Consider the following 15238-nt stretch of genomic DNA (forward strand, 5'->3'; position numbering starts at 1 on the left):
AACGGCCACCTATAAAGTATTTAACGACAATACTTAACAGCTAATAAAACGAGTCATCTGGATGTGATACTTTCAAAATGCGCCGTAACAAAAAGCGCTGCGGCTTGAATTTGTTTCGGTACGAAAAAGTATCTACCAATACATTTGAATTGTCAAAGTGATTTTTTTAAATAAATATGTGCATGGAGGGCTTAAGATTAAAGTTCAGAATTTATAACATTACTGTGTGTGTCGAGCCTAGTACCAATAAATTTTGTAGAACCTGGTGACACAGGACGTAAATGTAGGCACATAAAAACAAAAATTATGACGAGCTTATAAATGCCCACAGCGGTCTAACGCATTTACATCTATCTATAAGCGTTCAAGTTTAATGTCACATAAGTTTGATTTTACTGAGCTGACTACAGTCGTATTATCCACCAATAATCGGGTGCAAATGACTGGGAACTCTGAAAGTGTAAAGAAACTATAAAAGCTCGTGTCAATGTGTCAACTTCTACAAGGTGAAGGTTTTTGACAATTTACGAATAATAAGAGTGAAGTGTATTTCAAGAGTACCATCAATTTTTTCTCATTAGTTATTTTAACGAACTGAAATCCATTATGATCTCTTTCACTTCATAACATTAATGAGGACGGCGACGTAATTAGGACATACCTTCCGTCTGTGAAGTGCATTTTTAAAATGAAACAAGTGCCTAATTAATCTTCCTTCCCTCTTGTGCCAATCTGATTATTACTGTTTTTACAATGCTCTCACACTGAACGTCTTGCATTACAAATCGTCGCAATTACCACAAGTAAAACGTGCATCCTTGCAGTTCTTAATTGAATTTCTTCATTTTACTCTGTTCGAGTTTGCATAAAGTCGTTTGTGGGTAATTGCGAGGAAATAAGAAAATGATGGTCCTCCAGTTCTTTGAGCTGAAACTTCAAAGGCTAATGGTTCGCGGTTAGATAGGGTTAATGGGCAGAAGTGTCCGAGACGTGCTAAAAATACGAAAGTAAAAAGATCTCTGTCTGAAAGACGCGTAAAATATGGGCCCCATCAGAACAATTATGTTGGAGCGCTGGATGATCTGTTTCAAAGATTATCGAAGAATTCGCTCGACGAAGTCGTCGTGGGCGGTCTGATACATCTGAATCTTGGATCACGATTCACAATGACTGATATTTTTGCTCGACATCTTGCGTCAATATGCTAAAAAATGCACTTGCCATAACTAGCGTGCGTGATTTTAAGCCGCGTTCACATGTTGCGCTCGCATTAACACCGCCGTTTTATTGGCCGGTCTGCATGAATATGTACACAGTGAGATTTTTGACCTGGTAATTAATATCTCTTCATATACACATAACTTCCACGAATTACAAATAAGCACCGCACGGTTTTAGATTTAATGCCGCTTTCGCGTAAAAATGCACGGACTTGTCAATTTTGATTTTAGCCGGGTCACGTGCGATAGGAAGTGAATCATTAAAGAAAAAGCTACGGCACGTGCTTGCCTCTTTGTTTTTTTCGCGATTTTTGTTTGGAAATTCCATTTACTCGCGGTTTATTGGTTGGAGCACATGTTTCGCAGGCCGAATAACAGCTGTCAAGAAATATGCGATATCTTATTTTTAACATACCGATAAATCACATTCTTCCTCTTCACACTAGATAGATGTGCCGAGACTGCTGACACCTGTACAGCTCAATCATACATTTTTATAATTTAAGGCTTACCTAAACATCCAATCTCACCTCAGCTAACGGAGCGATGTTCAAATTTGTCTTCACTCTTCGGTTAATACCACTTGACAGTTCAAAATCTCTAATAAATATTCTATTTTATGTATGTACATATTATAAAAGGGGACACGGTATCGAGGCCAGGTTTATTTTATCATTACAGATATTCCTAACAAGTAATGATAATTCCTTTGAAAGCACTATTTTTGTACAAGGTGATTCACTAGTAATAATGATCCTAACAAAATTTGTGATGCAACCAACAATACACGTCCCCCATAGATTTTTTAGTTTATGTTTTTATTGATTATTCCACATAATGATCACGATGATGGAAAATTGAATAAGTTGTATCTTCCATTCAATATCTCTAAAACGATTTAATTTCCGTTTTGTACTTTGTTAATTACTGTTCAACATTTGAAAAACAATATTCTAATGTCTTAAAAAATGTGTGAAAGCCGAAACAAATAAATTTAAATAATAAATTGCAGTGTCATTACGTAACCCCAATTTCCAAATCCCCCAATACCCAATAATTCGCTTTTTCAGCGAGGATTATGGCAACTTGGCAGCGTGCCATGTCATGCAAATTCGTTATTGATTGAAAAGGCATCGTCAATTAGTGGAAATGCATTCACGGTTTGACAATTTTGAAACGATGCGGCTTCACAGACGTCGAGTAAATTAATAGTTTCGTAAGCCCTATCAAAATAGAACAAGTTTTTTTCTTCTTATCCGAGTTCTTTGTCAAACGAAGGTAATTTAATGGAATCCAGGGTGACGTAAGTTAGCACACCGGCAGGAAATAATCGAAATAATTGGGCGTCGTGTTTCAGGAGACGATAGTTTGTGTAGTCGAGCGGCAGCAGTTGTATTAAACTGAAATAAACCCTTTGTGATAATACTATGTCCATTTATCCCATTATCCGTACACAATAGGCAAATTAGTCAGAAATTAGTTACGGTGTTCGTAGGAGTTTGCAGATACAGCCATCGGGGATGACACAGCACAGCAAGAATAACTTCCTAACTGTCCCCTCGAAAATATGAATTTTCTTCTTAACGGCCGCCACTTTGTGCTAATTAAACTGATTTATGAACGCTTTTCACCGAAACGCCATCTTTATACAATTCCGGTTGAGCTTTATTTATTAAATTAATATCCTGAAGGGTGACCCAATTTCGCAGTCCTGTTTATTTGAGGTGCGGTGATTATTACTATTATTAGGTCCTCCAGAAACAGTAGTGCGGTCACAGAAGTCGTTGAGCGTTGTAAACGCATAAGGGATGAAGAGACGCCCGAAATTCCGAGCAAATGAGACTTTCAATCGTTATGGCGGGCAGAAATTGTCATAAACCAGTGGAAGAAGAAAATATTTGGAGGAACGGCGCCGAGATTCTGATTGTGACCTCATTTTACTAAGACCATGCGGAGTAGCGGCGTTTCTCTAAATATATTGAATTTTTTAGACCCTTGTCCCTTATGAGGGCCGAGGAGAAATGTAAGAACGTTTCTGGGCGATGTGATTTTCTCCAACTACAACGCGCAGATGAAGTCGTAAATTTTTAACATAAAAATATTCTGCGGTCCATGCTTTGAATGGCGCATATTTTAATGAAATTATATGAAATGTGTTATTCGCTGAGCGTTCTGGAAGTTGTTGTGATTGTGGCATTTCACATTCAATTTTATTGCTTAATCGTAACGCCGCCCACAATGACAGAAGAATGCTTTTATTAATCCGATAAAATCCATCAAAATTTGTTTGAAAAGAGAAGGGCTTGTCCGATGATTTACAAGTGGGCACCAGGCGGGTTATGGTCCAGTAAAAATAATGATGGATTAATGAATGGGTAAGACGTCATGTGGGGTATGTAAATTAAGTTTCAAAGCCATTAGGGCTCTGCGGTGCATCAGTGTCGCTTTTGCAGCATGAAAATATCAAAACTGTCAGTCTTTCCACTTTATGCTCTCCAACCGCCCATAATATTCTTCAAAATACTTCAAGGATAATACCATTTTCCCAAAGACGCCTTAAAATTTTGACTCATCACGAAACATATTTCAACACTTCATAACTTCCACAAACTTCCAATTACATTTGTAAATTCCTTGCTCCGCATTTAACGTGTTAAATGGTAGTTTATTTTAGGTCCGTGTTACCTCTTGGAATTTAAATTTATTCGTGTGTGTGTGGAAATCACATTTTGCAATCGTTTTCGGTGTAATCGAAGAAGCTCCGAGTCCTTGAACTTGTGACCATGTGCATTGAACTTGTGTTTAAAAGACGTTGGCAGCTGCATAGGTGAAGTGTGGGCTTCATCATTACTTTCTTACCAGCGTGGGCGTATGCGTACGGTCAAGTGGCAAACGCACATACAAAACCATCCCATCCCGGTGGTTTTCAAATAGTTCAATGGACGTACAGATAAATATTTAAGTACTTTCGACAAAACAATCCGATACAGAGGAACCTTTAAACACCTAATTCGACCAATAACGAAGACACTATGATAACCACCGAGTGGTGTAGAGGCGCAATTAAAGCTTTCCGGTTGAACAGCTTATTTGTGTAAACACCCATGATGCCTTCCTTCCGCCCAGAAAAATATCCGGAATTGTTGCTCGAAATAATTTCGAGCTCGTATGATGGAAAGCTCCCCCCTTTTTCAATCTGAAAGTCTATTACCTGCGTGCAAATTGAATTTAACCGAAATCTTATGTTGTTAGTTTTGCCTGAATTGCTCTTTGACTTTAATTAAGTTCATTCCGTCTCCCATCTACATCCCCGACGTTGCTGGAAGACAGTGACACATAGAGCAAGGTGAAGAAGCAGCGCGCACGCCACTCGACCCAAGAATAGGACCTCGTTATAATTAGATACAATGCAAACTGAAATGGTCTCGTTGCACTTTTTGCCATCAGCTTTAGACTGTTGTAACTCACTGGCAGTTAATATTAGTGTGACATATGAACTCTATTGAAAATAGCGCCGGTTCCTATTTGTTTATATAACTCGCGTAAAGATTAGACGTTGTATTTGTAAATATTCCTCTTTGATTTGCCACTAATTGAGTGTAACGTTTCGTGTAACATGTGTAAGAGTATAAGGAAGCACTCATCCTGACAGCTACATTAATATTTATGAAGTTCCTCTCCAATAATAGCATTACAACCATTATCTCCAGTTTGGCTGGGAACCATCTGCATCTGAAGGATGGTCTTTTGTGGCGTTCCTGGGGTTGCAGGAGACAAAAAACGAGTAGCTGGTGCAAGATCGATGACTCTTGGACTATTTATATGGATTAGTTTTTTCACGAGCGATTCGGTCCGGAAAAGGAAGTTTTCTCTGGAGCCGGTTTGTTCTCCAGTCTCGGTTTACCGCCCTTGACTCCAAAGTACTTAGTATAAATATAAAACTTTTAAGTGTATCAAAAGCCGGCCTGTGGGAATGTCATCACAAACCACATTAACTCGAATAACTCCATTTCCTTTGAAATCGGAAATCGTTCGTGTCAGTTTAAGAGGTGGCCGCTGACAGAATCGGTAGAAGAAGTATCACCATCGAATTTCATTGTGTCTTAGAGCGGAGATATAAATCCTCCTATGAATACAATGCGTTCGCTCTTTCCATTAATAGAACTTGTATACAGTCGCATACCAGAAATGCATTGCCATTGCCACGATTTGTTTTGATTGCCATTCAATTTAGAGGAAATTTGCCGTAACAATAAGTAGTAAATCCAGTTGTCTCGGAAGTTGCATGCAACTGGTGTGTTAACAATAATAATTAATAAAACAACTGACTGGCAGACAAACCTTTGGCGTTTGCTCTCGTAGGTGCAGTGCGGAGGCGTCTACCAGAAAAAAACAACTGCAGCTATTTCAATCGTAACAAGACATAAATCGAATTAGCACTAAATTTACAACAGCACAAGTGATTTCTGGGCCCTTCTAGCTCAGACTGTTCACATGTACACCTATCTTTTGATAATCTAAATGAATTTGATATTGGAAGTCAATCACGCTTAATGAATTCTTGTCCGTGTTTATCAAACTATGAACCGCGCTGTAAAGAAAGTCATTACCGACCACACAAGAAGAATGGACTTTTTTGATTAATGTTTTTGAACCGAACCAATTGTGATCTTAACTCGTCGTAACTAGAACCAATCTATTACCGATAAAGCAGTGTCATTTCCAACATCCTCTCTCATAAATTCCTAATGAAATCTCTGTCTCCAAGGAGAAAGCCCAACCTTTCAAGTGTTGGCACTAACTCCTGGTTAATGGTTAACTTAATTATCGTCTTAAAACAGTCACCGGCTTCACGTACAGTTAACCCTGGATCAACTCTCCTTCAACTTCTTTCTCATTTTTGTTGCAGCTGAAAGCGATATTTGCACTTTCGCCGTTCTGAAACAACATTACGCCGCCAAATGCGACCCCGACACGAATCTCTTCACTGCCGAGACGCGGCCTCGAGCTTTGCAGGCTTTGTACGAAGCCGCCACCAAGACTCCGGTGCATCTGATGCGCCAGCTGGATAGATGGCGTCGCGACGGCCATCGATCTTCCCGCTTCTTCCTGTGCACGCCGGTGTTGGGCAACAAGAGACGGAAGATAAGAAATAAAGTGGACATTGACATTGAGACTCGCATGGTGAGTGCACGTTTATTCGGAGCGTTATTGAAGGAGAGTTAACTACCAACTCCGGATCGCAGTACATGTTGGTCTGCAATTAACCTGGTCGCTCTGGTAATACCTGCTAGTTAGTGCCGCGATTTATATAGTAAATCCGACCATAATCGTGAAAAATTGCATGCGTAATTCTGAGCCTACGTGTGGCTAACCAGAAATAATAGTTTTTGTTTGTTTTAACTGACAATAAATTCAACTCTATCGGCAATTGTAGAACGGAGAAAAACCGGCGATTTTAATTAAACGATGCGTTCACACCTTCCATCAAAAACAATTAACGCTAATTCTAGTTTCTGCGGCGCAGTATGTTCCAGGAATTAAAAATGTTAATCAAGTTTTTAATCGAACGATAACGTAGTAGGTACATATTTTTTTAGCTTCCGTCAAAGTGGACTTTGTTTATTCTGGCGTAACACCACTCTGCATATTCCGTTTTATTAAATGACCGTCACGTAAATGTACAAGTCATAAATTACACAAAAGATTTTTACTTTCCCGATACCTACGTAAATTGAGTGGAGGTTGGTAAGGCTTTAGAAATGAGAAACGATGGTGGCTCTTGAAGCCACGAAAATATTCATTCATTTTTCTTTGTAAACAGGCAAACAGATATTCGCATAATGGCCAAGATTTCCCTGTTTTTCGTCTCTTGCCAAACATTTTTTACGAAAGTGTATTCAAGTTTTATTGAATGAAGCGACGTAGAATTTCTTTTGTAGATTCAAACAAACTTCCCAATAGCATTTTATTTACTACTAAGTAACAAGGAAAATTCTCTTTTTCAAGTTAAATTTGCAGCCAAAATGTTTCCAAGAGGCAGTAATTTAGGTGATACCTGCTTGCTAATTACGGGAGGAAAGTATTTAATGAATGGTTTTTTCAATTACATAATCCTTCATGTATTTTCCAAAATAAATAATCTTACCAAAAAGTAAATAATAGTACATTATTCAACGAGCGGGTAATGGTGGCTATTATTCCATGAGGATGATTTTGTCTCACGAGCCGAAGGCGAGTAGAATACCATACTTTTTCTACGACTATAAAAAATATTAGACAAACTGAAACTAACATTTTTCGCACATGAGCGCATTATTTGAGGCACAAAGGACGACGAAGGAGCCGAATCGAGGTTTGTACAATATGTATTTTTTGAAACCAACATTAGCATTTTTTAATTATTACCCAATAGTTTCCAATTTAGTGAATAGATGGCGCTTGCCCAAGTGTCAATCGAATTAATAGCGATTTATTTTCATTCTTTCGAAATTTTCAACATCCAAATCGGAGAAATAATGTTTTGTAAACCAGATTTTATTATTATCAAATCAAATTATTTTCAGAATCCTCAAAAATGCCAATGTTTTTTGGATGATTTTAAAGCACTAGTGCGGGAAATCTACATTCGCGGTTAACTGTTGCGTTTGCGAAATGTCATTTTGAAGTTAGTGAGTTCAAAAAATTATTTATGATACCAAACTTGTAAACAGGACTACGAAATTATTTCAGTTCATTTTTGAAAATATTAAATTCAATTTTTTTTTAATTCTTATTTAATACATGACAGAATATTGCCATTAAAACAATTGTTTTTGTAACAGTCCCCCTAATAAATATATAATTTATTTTCGTTGGTAATCGATCAAATGCTATTAATATATCTCTTTTGGCTTATTAATTAATTAATGCGCCATTAGTTTGTTTATGAAATAATTCATTACAATATAATTAGCGGCACAACTGTGAGCGGGGGACCCTTCCCCGATACCACTCGTATATTTTTAGGGTTTCACAATTGTTGTTTGTGATTTAAAATAAAATAACTATTCGTCTGTATAAAATAAAGTTTCATATTCCATCGCACTTTGCAATGGATGTCTTTTTTATGCATAGGGTGACTGGATTGACGCCTAAGGCTACACATTTTTAGAATCTCTCATATATCCTACAGGTTTCTAAAGACCTACCTACCGGGTGTTCACAAGTTTGAATGAGTTTATTTCTGGTGTCTTTAACATTACAAATTTGAAATTTTAGGATGCGTGTCAGCACATGGGGAACGTAACTTAGTATAATTATCACGTCATTACTCTGTTGCGAGCCACCTCCACTTCGAGATTTCAAATGACACCCTACATTTTTAATGACGGATTATGAAAGAGGACGTCTTTTTTAGTCTGTTTGTCTAAAAAGAGTGATGCATTGCGTGGTTAAACCAACGAAAACAAATGAATAAAGCATTCAAAACCTAAATATGCCCGAAAGATGTTTAATTATGCAATTAATAAAAAAAAGAGTGCTTAAGACCACACGATGTATTCTATAAATTATATTATTTATGGATCATAGCACTTGGAGGAATAAGGAGCAAGGCATAAATAATTAATATTATTTAAATCCAATGCTGTTTTTAAATAAACATCAAAAATCTGTATTTTTCAATAGAAACTGCAAATACATCCGCTTTTAGAGGCACACTCTGGCAAAATTTGTGAGGTTAGGTTTGGATGTTTAAGTTTTATTTTCTTGACGATGATATTGAACACAACACAAGTTTTCATACCATACCCTGGATTATGATAATTTGTCCATTTTCCTATTCACATTTTGCTACACAAATTTTTCCAATAGATGAATTGTTGAAGCCATATAATTGAGAATTACGTATTAAATCGTGCATTCATCTGTAAACTTACAATATTTGTCGTGTCTTTATCGTTTATATTATATAAAACTATACAGGGTATTTCACGAGTGATAATGACCCTGACGGAATAATAAATTCAACCCATAATACATTTTCAAAAAAAGCCGGACATTTTAATGTCAGTAGCCAGCTTTTTTCGGAAATATCGTGTGGGTTGCATTTTAAATAACGTCAAGCTTATTATCACCCGTGAAATATCCTGTATATATATACAGTTACTCCTGCAGCTCTGCACTGAGGTCAGTCAGGACACAACACAACGTACAATGAAAATTTAAAATTGACAGGTGACGCACAGTTAATTGTTTTTCGCTCGCTCCGCTAAAAAACTCGACTCCCTTGATTTTAGCTTGCCGTGTCGTGCTGCGAACGATTTTCCGATTTTAGCTTGTGCTGCGAACGATTCTACCGTGTCGCATGAAACTAATTCACCGGAATAAAATGTATGTGACGCGCCTAAAGAAGTTTTCACTTCAAAAAAAAAAACTAGATTTTGGTTACAGAAATTAGGTAGTAGGTAAGTCCATTCGAACTTTTCGGGCAGATATTGTGGCGTTATTTCGAAGGACCAGTAATAATGCAACTATTTTGGATGCAGACGTTTATTTTGGACTGTCTTATTATAAGCGACTCAAGCGACTGCTTGCAAGTCGCGGGTGAGATGGGGGTGAGCGATGAGGGTGGTTACCCCCTCTCTAAATAGGCGTCAACAGATATTTATTAATAAAAATGATGCACCTTTGATCATATTGTGCAGCGTAGTAAGAATGGTTTTACCTGTACACTGTAGTAGGTAGATGAAGTATGATGTTTTAAAACTTGTTCTGGAATCTGAAGCCTCCACTTTGGTTTCTCAGTTTTGTTCTGTTGTTTTTCACTGATGACATTATCTTTTTCTCATTGAAAAATGTGTATTGATGTTTTTGTGAGATAAACATTCTTAAAGAGATGATTATTCTTTCTTTGGATACCTGGTGCGGCGCAGACAGCGTAGGAACGGTGTAGGTAAAAATGTGGCCGACGTAAGGTGTGATCAGATTCCTCCCATTCACCAAACCCTTTCTCCGTCTCAACAATTCCAATAATCCGTTCTCCTCTTTTACATCATCATACTCGAAGAAACGACTCGGCTAGTTTTCAGATTCTGAAGCAAATTACAGCGAACGAAAGCCAGCGGCACGTTTTATGTTTCTTCTGGTGTATTTTTGTAGTTTCATCATTTCTTTATATTGTCCGACCGATTGTAATAAATCTGACGATAAGACAAACAGTTAAATAACATAGGATGTTTGGTTTTATAGCCCGCCTCGGTAAGAGAATTACGAAGATGGACATCGAGCGAAGCCCTCGGTGACATAACAGTAACTCCAGATTGTCCTAATCGAATCGCACCTAATGTGACTCTAACGGATGGAGAAGTCACGGATGCCACTGCAGTTTCAGACGATGAAGGCATTGACCATAAACTGCCGTCGCCGGAGGAGCAACTTCAAGTGGTGGCACTCAAGTACGTTTGAATTTCTTTGTTCTTGACCCATTTTCAGGCAGCGCCACCGCACAATCACCAACTGAAACTCGCTTTCAGGTTTCCTGCTGAAATCGTGGCGGTGGATGTTTCTGGGCGTAGCTTCGATCGAATGTCAATACAGAGAAGGTCGCTGCTGCAGACCGACATCAGCGCTAACTTGGAAGATTCCAATAATCTGAAAAGGCGGACGAGGACGAGGAGGCCGAGGAGCAGAAGAAGGAACACGCTTGCAGGAACAGACCACAAAGAAATCAGAGACGCTTTGATAGCGGGGTGAGTGTTTGTGTCGTAGATAGAATGTGACTATTATGTACTAACACCGAGTGTTCGCGTATGCAAATATTTAAATTGGTTGATGATCAAATTTTATGGCACTTTCGATGAGTAATCTCATGCATGCGGCTTATTTGTATAAATTTGAAAATTGGCGAAAAGTCGCTTGTGTAAATAGGAAGGTTAAAACTTTGCATAACACACTCATCAGCGTCGATCAACAACACTAATTGCCCTTGCTTAACAGGGAGGAGCCATGCTCTTCAGCTAATAATCATGAGACTGAATCCACAACTATCGGTGCTGTAAGTCGCAGTAAAAGCAGCGATCTTTTGCGTTCGTCAAACAAAAAAGACTCCCCAGACAAAAAATCACACTTTAACACTCTCAAACAATGGGGCAAGAACCGCTACGACCGCCTCATGAACAAAAACTCCGAATCGAAGGCGGACAAGAAAGACGACATCGACGACTTCAACATCTACGAGACCGTCACGATGAAGCGAAGACGAAACGTCGACAAAGACCGACGATCGCACGAACGCAACCCTTCGATCTCGTCGTCGGACAAATCCAGCGTCAATCTCCCCATCTCGAGCCCTCTCTCTTCGGTCATGAACATCGCGGTGAAATTACGCGAGAGCTCCGCGCAACGCCGCCAACGAAGATCCGGCGGTAACAAAGATGAACCGCCGCACTCTTCCAGCGGCAACTGGAGCGCAAGTTCGGAAAGCGGAAGGGCCTCCATCGGGTCGGAGTTCACGACCACCACCCAACCGAAATCCTCCACCTCGACCGCAACATCAAACAACTCTCTCAACCAACAGGCGCCTAATTCGGCAAACAGCAAACGGCGCTTTAATGTAAATACGTCAACCTCAAGCAGTATTACTAGTGAAGGCACTCTAACACCTGATATTATCCACGACTTGCACGAGGACGGGGAAACTAGTTCCGTCTATTCGTGCGACACGGAAGGATATTACACTTCCTTCCACATGGACAGCGGCTTAAAAACCCTCAAGGAGGAAGAGCTGCCGTGCACTCCTCTACATTCCACGTCAGCTTTCTCTTCCAGCTCGAACAACACGATCCTGACGGCCGAGAACGAGTACGAGCTCTTCGGCAAAGGTTCCACTTCTACGACCACCAGCTCGGCCGGTACAGTCTGCACCACGTTGCGGGCATCCGAAAGCAACAAGTCTCTGAACGGATGTCCGGCCGTTCCCGAGAGAAAAAGTTCCTTGTCTAAATTCACCAACAAAGATAATTCACCAGAAGAACGCGACGAAAGCAGCGACAAAACCGGCACCGTGAAGCGCAGCCCTGCCACCAACAAAGCGAGCGTGATCGCCATGGTTCACAAACAGGTCAACGGAGACGTATCGCCCGACAGTGGCCACAACACTTCCAGTTCTCCCATCGAATCCGTCAACAGCCCCAACGGGGTCAGGAGCGGATCAGAATTCGAGTTTTCCGAATCTTCCGACATGGAAGGTCCCGAAAGAATCGAACGAATCCGCGTTAAAACAACAATCAATTCCAGCAGAATCCCCTCGATGTGTGTGATAACACCTCCGCACAGCGACGATGAAAGCGTAAACAGCTACAGTCTGAACAATTTCAATAAAAGAAATCTGACTGATAAGGGTTCGAAGAACGCCGACAGGAATAAACTGGATTTGAATTTGAAAACGGGCGAGAACGAAGTGAATCTGTTAAAATCGAGCGATTCAGACAAAGAGAATTACAACATACAGAGCAGAATTATCACAACCAATGTTAATGGAACAAGTAAAATGCAACTTATTAATGTGAATCCTCAGTCCGGGTATGCTACTGTGGAAACTGTAGACGGTGAGAATTTGGATGTTAATAAGAACTCGAAGATTCTGAGGGCGCCGTCGCCCAGTGGAGGAAGCGTCACTGTGAACGAGACGCCTTTGGGGAAGTCGCCACCTTCGCAGCCAATAATTAAAGCTACTTTGCTTCCCTTGAATAATATGTTTGGGAGAATTAAAACGAATTTGGCAAACCTGACGCGGAGAGATAGTAAATCGCCAAACAGGAATACCCAAGTTGTTAGTGACGAATTGTCGGATGCCGGCGATTACGTTACGCTCGCCGATGTCAAGAACAACAACGAGAAGGTATTACCGATACCCAAAGAAGAACTGGTTTACGCCAACGATGTTGTTAGGAAAAGCGCGAAAGGACTGGGGGAAAAAATTCGAGATACGGAATACGTTTGTTTGGATGAGTTACCGTGCAACGAGGAACAACAAAATTCGGGAAGTACCAACGATTCCCTGGAGAGGACGAAACGTCAAGGTGCAAGGGTAACTCTAGACGCCGAAGGCAAGGTGGTGTACAGTTCCGACAGTTTGAGGAGAAGGAAAGGAGCTCACACAACATTCGAGCCCGGTCCTTTCGTGAAAGCGACCAGTAGTCCTACTCAGAGCCCGCTTCCGGTGCACCGCATACCCAAATCGGTGAGACCAGCGAGCAACAAAGACCAAAACCGGCCCTTGTCGCCCCAGCTGGGCAAGCTAGTGATCCGAGCAGTAGCCGGAATGACGTCCCCCACGTCCGAGATCGTCCGGATGCCTCCGTCGACGATAGTGGCACCGAGCGTCCGGCCGATGTCCCCGAAAGCCACGGGCGCCCGCGGCGCGTACGTCCACATCCAAGACACTGGAAGACCCCCGTCGCCTACTCAAGAACAAGGTAAGAGCCACCACCCCGTCCAGACCCGTCCACCACATACCAAAATCTCACAAGACACAAACAGAATGAATATCATAAATAGTTCGCGGAAAATAGTCAAACGCAGCGATAGTTATCGGATTGCGAACACGGCGATTTTGTCGCCGGCCAAAATGCTCAACCCCGACAAAATCGCCATCGAGGACCGCATCGAAAAGGAAATAGCGGCGGATTTGTGGCGGGAGCGCATCAATTATCCGCCGACGGTGTCGCCGAAATTGTGCGGCCGCCACATTTACAGTCAGGCTCGCGCGCAGGAAATCTTACTGGCATCCCCGAATCGGGTCATTATCCCTCCCGATAGCGGGGAGCATCGCGCTCGCGTCCTCACAGCCTCCGCCACGGACACAGAAATCTGGTGATGTTCGCTCTGTGCACGTGCGGAAAATCGATCAAACGTTCACCGTAGTCGGACCATGTTAGCTGGTAGTGGGTTCCTTCTATCCATCCTTCCCTGCTTTGGTGATTGGCCATATTCATGATTAACGCCTTGGTGGTAGAGCTATAACCAGGAATATGGCTGATTTATTGACGTGGGAAAAGTGTATGTAAACATTTTGTGCACTACTGTTTCGAGCACATGCTGTCATGTCTTCCATAGTTTTAGTGTCTCTTCCTGAGTGAGTTTTGTGATATAAATGTATAAGACTGAGACTGCCCCTCAAACGGCCACCCTTGCCGGTTGCCGTTTGAAGAGCACCCACGAGACATTCCTAGCCAATTTATGTATATATTTGTCATTTGCACGATCTGTGTTTTGGTGTTGTACATAACTTAGATTATTTTTGCCATTGTGTTTCCTATGCATTGTTTTGTAAATACATAGATATAGAATGCATGCAATATTTTATACATTTTTTTATGAAAATCTTTATTTATGTACTCGATGTACAACCGCATTAAATGTATGTATTTAAAACGATTATTACAGATGCGATTAATAAATAAATTCCACTCTTTAACCTTTTGTGCTAATTTACTAAAGAGTTCATTCCTAACACGGTTTTTAACTTCTGACGAATGACACATTGGTTTTGATGCAATTAAACGTAATTATTTAGTCTACTAATGTCTGAGTCATTCAAGAGACCAGCACTCAAAACTGCTTACCCAGTCTTTTGCACTGCATTCACAGGCAAGTTTACACCTATCACACTCTGGTGCGCCGTTCGAGGATCGTATCTCGTAGCATTCGGAGCTTGCCAACTTCCACCTGACGTCAAACTTATTTCCTTCACACAATAGTTTGTTGTTTTGTACCATTCATTCTTGTTGCACATTACACACATATACCGCGACGTCTGATACCTGCACGATCGCATGAGAGTTATTGACAATAGCACGACATTTGATCGCTATCAGTATTGTCGCATGTGAAGATACGAAGAGGTGAGATTTTTTATTTTTTTGTCAAACCAATAAACTCGACAATATCATCCCCAATCGTGGTGGCATTGCTGAGTTTTTGCACGTTGCATGTTTACTATCTTCTTAAATTTCTTGAGTGTATCTGTTTTCTAA

The 15238-nt window shown here is 40.5% G+C and overlaps 1 protein-coding gene across 1 annotated transcript in view; it reads left to right on the forward strand.

Annotated features, from left to right (window-relative positions):
• gukh (GUK-holder) overlaps nt 1-15238 on the forward strand; it is a 43197-nt gene that overhangs the window by 26011 nt on the left and 1948 nt on the right. The window contains exons 2-5 of the mRNA XM_069054814.1: nt 6130-6404; nt 10452-10657; nt 10736-10951; nt 11199-13678. Of these exons, the coding sequence (XP_068910915.1) occupies nt 6130-6404; nt 10452-10657; nt 10736-10951; nt 11199-13678 (3177 nt within the window). The remainder of the gene's footprint in view (nt 1-6129; nt 6405-10451; nt 10658-10735; nt 10952-11198; nt 13679-15238) is intronic.

Source organism: Tenebrio molitor, chromosome 7 (assembly GCF_963966145.1).
Source record: "Tenebrio molitor chromosome 7, icTenMoli1.1, whole genome shotgun sequence".
Classification (NCBI taxonomy): Eukaryota; Metazoa; Arthropoda; class Insecta; order Coleoptera; family Tenebrionidae; genus Tenebrio; species Tenebrio molitor.